Consider the following 6,630-nt stretch of genomic DNA (forward strand, 5'->3'; position numbering starts at 1 on the left):
GCCAAATTCACCTTTTTATGCCTGGGAGGTAGAATACAAGTAACAGCACAGTGGGAGTTTACGCAGAGCAGTGAAGAGTGCGCAGTGCCCAGCTGGGCACTCGGCTCACAAGAGTAAACAATGTTTGTGGGAGGAGATCCTCCCCACCCTCCCAGCCAGCAGCAGGCTCGCTCCAGCACTGGCTTCACACAGCAGCCAGCACACAGGGCAGGAAAGAAGACCAGGAACACCTGATCCCAATTCCTGCCCATGCCACTACCTCACAGCTCCCTCCTCCTCCCTTCCCTGCCCCCAAACTCCCCCCGCTGCCGCCCTCACCTCTGGCGTGATGGACCCGCAGAGCTGGCTGATGAGGGCGAGCTGGTGCTGCTCCGTGTTCCCCTGCATGATGGGGCTGCGGGTCCACATCTCTGCCATGATGCAGCCTCCACCCCAGAGGTCAATGGGGGGGCCGTAGTCTCGCTCCCCTAAACAGAGGCGCTGCGTTAAGTCACTTGCGGAAGGAGAAAGGAAGAGAAGCCGGTAGAGGCCACCACCTCCTACCTAGGAGCAGCTCTGGCGGGCGGTACCACAGAGTCACTACCCGGTTGGTGTAGCGGTTTGGCTGGCTGTTTTTAGCCAGGCTGAAAGCTCGAGCCAGCCCAAAGTCTGCTAGCTTCAGGACTCCGTCCCGCGTGATCAGGACATTCGCAGCTTTCATGTCCCGATGCAAGATCTGTATGAGAACAGACGCAGACAGGTTAAGGTATTAAGGTATCCTCCCGGGGCACCCTGGTGCCAGCAGGACATTCAAACCGTAGAGACGAAGGACAAGGAAGGATCGCCCTCCTTGGAAGGCAACATGGAGAGCAGGGTGGACCTTAGATCACAGCACAGATCTGGCCCATTACCTTGTTCCTGTGGATGTAGTAAAGTCCATTCAATAGCATCTGCATAACTTTCTTGATCTCCGAGAGTGTGAACTTGACGTGGGCGTTGCTGAGAAGGCCAGCCAGGTCATGCTCACAGAAATCAAACACAAGGTAGATGCTTCCCTTACAGCGGTTGTATGGAGAGGCTATAAGAGAGGCAAGGAAGGACTATCGGCGAGGGACCCTTGTTCCCACCACAGCTCCTCCTGGCCTCCATCCATCCTCAGCGCTCAAGCAATGCTCACTAGGTAAAACCTCAGGGCACAGCATCACAGAGACACCCCACACGCCTCGAGGATCCTTTGTAAGGAGTCACTAAGACAGCACAAGCAGCAATTGAAGAACAGGGGATAAAGATCAGAGTACTCAATGGCATGAGGCAGGCAAGGACACGAAAATCCTTGAGAGTTTTGTTTGTATGTTGTGCTGTGTAACAGCCCCGGGGTTTCCTCCCTACAAGCTGTGGCCAGTGGATACATGTACTGGAGCTACCAGACAAGCGCTATCGCTGCATCAGTGTTAGAGGAGGCAAAGGCAGCCCCAGGGCAAGTGCAGAAACAGAGAAGACTTTTCTAATACAATATTAGAAAGTGCGGTTTTCTGCAACCTCATACAGTACATATATAACAATGGAGTGAGCTAGACCAGAATGATTTAGATTGCCAATTTCAACTTAAAGTCAGTAACAGGAAATCTCAAATGAAGCAATCAATTCCAGTCTTGTTCCTAGAGCACATGTGCAAAAGACTATGAAAAAAAGGCTGACTTTCACCAGCTGTAATCAGCAAAACATGCTGATTGGCAACTAAAACCGGAAAATGACAGTCAAGTTTAGCCTTCACAGTAAACACAGTGCTTTCCTCTGCTAACCAGAAGGATGCACACTAGACAAGATATGTAGTTCTTTACTTAAGTAAAGTGTACCTCAATATACCTTTCCAACATAAAAAAGAAAAAGCTTGAAGTTTGATAACAGCAAATATAACATTCCTATTTTACTTGAAACTGAGGTCAAGGTAGATTTGGAAGAAAACTGGAATTCAAACCAAAAGCAAACAATTTACATGACACTACAAAATATATCTGAGGTATGCCAGACACACTATCAACTGCTTTAATCACACAGCAAAACAAGAACAAAACAAGAAAATACTGTTAATGATGAATGATGTTTCTGCTCATATATGTTAGTTCCAAGATCTCAGACAATAATCTATATGTTACAGAGTACTGGAGTGATTGCAGGCCAGTGACTTCTACCAGGTCAGTGACTGGACTTTTTGAAAAAATGCTATCAGCAGATTGAGGCCACTTTCACTTTTATTTAACTGAAATGACCGACTAGAGCATCTCAGCCTTTAGTGCCAGATACCACTTTCAAAACTATTTTTCCAATACAAAACCGTACAAGAAAATTATATATAAAAATTTGCAATTTTTTTATACCAATTTCATTAGAGATTAAGCAAGGCCAGGTGCATTAAGCACACCAGTCACACCGAGGAGGCGCGCTGCTTCCCCCAGGGACAGCCTGTAATGGAGGGGGTGGAAGAACAGCTCAGCACGCAGTGACTGAACTGCTCTGTGTTGAATCAGAGCGCTTTGAATGCAGCCCTCAAAGTATGAGCAGTCACTGTCACGCACAAAAGGAGAGCAAGAAAGTCTCCGGCTGGCGCTGTGTCATCAGCTCAAACCTATCAAGAAGTGTCACATGCAAACTCAGAGAGGGACGGCTCCAGCTCCTGAGAGGGATCAGCTACGCGGAGCCACAAAACCAGCTCCAGGCTGAGGACCCTGTGCTTCACGTTTCTCTCCAGTGCTAGTTCATTTAAAGCCCCTCAAACAGGAGTTTCCCAGCACACACTGCTTTCACTGCCACAGCACAGGCATATTCTCATAGGACTGACAACAGTTTATTCCAGCCAAGCTGTGGCACAATCCTCTCTTAACCCATTCAGAAGTACTGTTTTCAGATGGGTGTACTGTCACCCTAAATCACAGATGTGCAACAAGGCCCACGCCCAGCCCAAGGGCTCTGTTCCCCACCACAAAACACCAGCTTTCTCAGCAAAAGAAAGCCAACGACCACTTCAGCAAGCAGCCGGTGCAAGAGAGCCAGCCGTGTGCTACCTTTGGTCCTGCAGATTTCTATGAGGTTCACCACATTCTCGTGTTTGAGCAGCTGGAGGATTTTAATCTCTCGCAGGGCTGTGATGGGGAACTGGAAAGCAGAAACACAGAACAAGGATTAGGAGTGCAGGAGACCAGGCCACAGCTGCCTAGAGAACAGGAGGAGAGATGTGATCACAGCAGGGGACCTGCTTGAGCAGCACCCTGACAAGTCATTTAAGGGCAAGCAGATCTTTAAAAGATAAAGCCAACACTGAGATTGTCATGATTTATTGCCTGTCACACCAGATTCTCTTCTCTGCAGAGTATTTCAGAGGGCTGATCCTGCCGGGTACAACTGCTCTCAGCACCCAGGATCCGCAGCACACCAAGTTGCTGGAGGACAGGGCTCCTCCTCTCCAGCCATCGCATTACAACCACCACCAGACAAAAAGATACCTGCCTGAATGCCGTGTCTCAGGCCACCGTTAGCGAGAGAAACTCTGCCACCAGACAGAGGTTTCTGGGTGACGCCAGAGCGCAATCAGCACACAGACACCCCTCCTCTCCTCACTCTGCATTTCGGTAGCAGGTTGCTGCATACAGCCCCACCCAACCCGCACAGCAGCCTCCCCAGCCCGTGCTGTTTACTCAGTCACCGTCTTCCTCTTCTGCCCCATCTCCCTGCACGCTCTCAGCACGTGCCTTTTGCGTGGTCCCCAGCACGGCCGGGACAGCCAGTGCCTTAGCCAGTTCCTCCACGAACAACAGCCAGCGTAAAGCCCCACACTGGGGGCACCTGGGTTTCGCACAGGCGTACGAACACACACGGAGGCATCGCCTCCCATGGGGGCAGCTCAGCCGCCCTGCAGCTGCCATGCTGCGCTGGGTGTCACGCAGCTTTGTGGACAAAAAGGCAATAACAGGACCTACCCTTCGGGGTAGGGCAGCCACGAGACACGGCATTATCACAATATCAGCATGAGAGCAAAAAGGCCACAGGGCTGAGATCCTGTCCACACCCTTAAGGCTTCAACATCTGGCATGTTGTAGCAGTAAATATTGTTAGAGTACAACAGGCGCGGACGCCCTACAGTGACAATGCATCTCTGCCATCCCCAAGATTAGCCTTCACCTATGAGCTCTCCAGCCCTTCCCAAACGCAGCACAGCTGTGCTCTCCGCACTTACCCCCTCCTTCTCATTTTCCATCAACACTTTCTTCAGGGCTACTTTCTTGCCTGTTTGACGATGTTTTGCTTTAAAAACTTCCCTGTAAAAACAGAAAGAAAAGTATGAGCAGCACAGCGAGAAGAGAAGGAGCCAGGTGCTACCTACAAGGAACAAGACCAAGTAAAACACTTTATAGCTCCCCGGAGACAGCTCTGTGCTGAGCCACCATCCAACCCAGCCAGGTCCCCCTCAGGCCAAGGGCCACCAAAACTGGCTGGGATGAAGCAGAGCCCAGAGCAAGGGCACACACAGCTCCTGCATCCCCAGCAGAATGGTGGGAAAAGTGTCTCCCAGCCCCAGGCCAGTGGGAGAAACAGATGAATGTTGAAAGGAGATTTTTTTTCAGACTCCAGGCAACAGAGATCTCAGGTAGAAAAATAAGGCCTCAGTGAGGCTGGACTCTCTCAGAAACTGCAGAAGGGTGCTCAAAACAGCACCACAGCAGAATGAGGGAAAAGTCTCTGCTCCTCCCTGCCCTAGGCATCTCCGAGGCCAACTCTCTTCTGCCACCAGCAGGCCAAAGCCTAGGACAGAGAGGGCGCCTGGGGTGGGAGAAGGAGCTGGAGGAAGGAGGCTCAGGGGCCACACTGCTTCCCTGCAGCACAGGGGTGACTGGGGAAAGGACCCCCAAGCTGGGGGCACTCGGAGCCCAGCTCCACCGAGAGTGAGTGGGAGAAGGCCCTGCTACCCGGGGCAACTGGGCTGCAGGGGGGAGCGCAGGCAGCAGCCCCGACCCCAGAGCGGGAGCAGGGGGCTGCACAGCCCTGCGCAAGGCCCGGGGGAGAAGGAGAAGGTCTGTTGGGGGGGGAGGGGAGATGGCGGGGGCAGGGAACAGGCCGGGAGAGCAGGGCCGGCCCCGGGTGAGGCTGGTCCCAAGCAGACGAAAGGGCCGGTACCGGCTGAGGAGGGGGAGGAAGAGGCCGGCCGGGGTGGGGGGCAACCCCGGGGGGCGTTGGGAGGGGGCGAGGGGGAGCCGGGCCCGGAGGGCCGGGGTAGGAGCCAGGCCCGGGGCGGAGGGAGGGAGCAGGCCGCGGCCGGGGCCCGCAGGCCCGGGGCCGGGCAGGGCCCGGCGGCGGAAGGCGGCGGCGCTCACCCGAAGGTGCCCTGCCCGATCTTGGCCAGCTTCTCGTACTTGGACACCTCGTCGCAGAAGGGGCACTCCACCATGTCGTACTGCTTGGCCATGCCGGCCGGCCGGCCACCCACCGTGCTCCCCGCCGCTCCGCTCCGGCTTCCGCTTCCGGCCCGGCCACGCCCCTTCCGCCCGCCGCCGCGCGGTCTCCTGGGACTTGTAGTCCGCGGGGGCCGCCATGTTGCGGGGAGGCCTGGCACCCGCCGCCTTCCCTGGGGAAAGTCGCACCCAAGCAGCCCAGCCCGGCCCAGCCCACTGCGGGGCTCCTCTGTCACGACGCCCGCCTGGGGGGCGTCGCAGCCCCACAGCCACTTCGGCCCTGCCACATCTCCCCTAAGACAGTGGCCGTGGCGCTGATAAAGCCGCACGCATCAGGCTGCGCCCCAGCACCCCGGCCTGGAAGCGGTGGGATCCCCCTCGTCTGCCGGGATGCCACTTGGCTTCGGAGAAACATCGCCCTGGCTCAGCAGCCGCCACACGCTGCCCCAAGGCTCCCCCAGCCCGCGTGGCAACACGGAAGCTCCAGCAGAAAGGGGAATTGGTCGGGGCCCAGGGTTTTGCGCGTCATGATCCGCAGGGAAAGGGCGTCAAAGAGGCTAGACGCAGCCCGGCCTGTCCGGTCTTGCAGCGACCCGCGATGGCGGAAGCAGACGGGCTTTGTCCCCCGGCTGCAGGGCCGAAGGGACGGGGCGGCCACGGGGCCATGTGCAAAAGCATACAGGGAAAACATACGATCCTGCCTCCAGGACCTGCGCCCATGGCGATGCCCTCGTTCGGGGGCAGAACAAATTATTTGGAGTTATTTTAAACCGCTCCCGAAGGCGGGGAAGCACAACAGGAAGCATCCAGGCCGGGCGGGAGCGGAGACGGCTCCCGGCGTGCCCGGCGGCCGGAGTCCACGTGCCGCCTCCTGGGAAGAGGCGGGGAGCCGGGAAGAGGCTCCGGCGGGTCCTCGCCAGGCCCGGGGGTGGAAACACCGCACGTCCCCCACAGGTCACCCAAAGGTCCCCTGAGCTCCAGGGGCTCCCGATGGCGGTGACACTAGCCATCACCGGGGGGGCCCAGCTGAGGGCCCTCGCCCGGGGCCAGCGTCCTCGCCCGCGGCTCTTTCGGGTGGCCACTGCTGGCGCGCCGGGTGGGCACGAGCGGGGGCCGCGGGGCGCGCGGGGGCCGGGAGCAGACGACAGCGGTCGGGAGGAAGCACTGAGTGATCGAGAGAGCGAGCGAGAGGCGGAGGGGACAGGAA

General features: G+C 56.6%; 1 protein-coding gene across 1 annotated transcript in view; it reads right to left on the minus strand.

Moving 5' to 3' along the window:
• The window catches only part of CDK9 (cyclin dependent kinase 9), an 8,390-nt gene extending 2,865 nt beyond the window's left edge, over window positions 1-5,525 (minus strand). Inside the window, exons 1-6 of the mRNA XM_026113870.2 lie at window positions 5,346-5,525; window positions 4,211-4,292; window positions 3,042-3,132; window positions 891-1,057; window positions 544-715; window positions 319-467 (exon numbers count right to left, since the gene is read on the minus strand). Of these exons, the coding sequence (XP_025969655.1) occupies window positions 319-467; window positions 544-715; window positions 891-1,057; window positions 3,042-3,132; window positions 4,211-4,292; window positions 5,346-5,437 (753 nt within the window). The 5' untranslated portion in view covers window positions 5,438-5,525. The remainder of the gene's footprint in view (window positions 1-318; window positions 468-543; window positions 716-890; window positions 1,058-3,041; window positions 3,133-4,210; window positions 4,293-5,345) is intronic.
• Window positions 5,526-6,630: the final 1,105 nt, after the last annotated feature.

This window comes from Dromaius novaehollandiae, chromosome 20 (genome assembly GCF_036370855.1).
Source record: "Dromaius novaehollandiae isolate bDroNov1 chromosome 20, bDroNov1.hap1, whole genome shotgun sequence".
NCBI lineage: Eukaryota > Metazoa > Chordata > Aves > Casuariiformes > Dromaiidae > Dromaius > Dromaius novaehollandiae.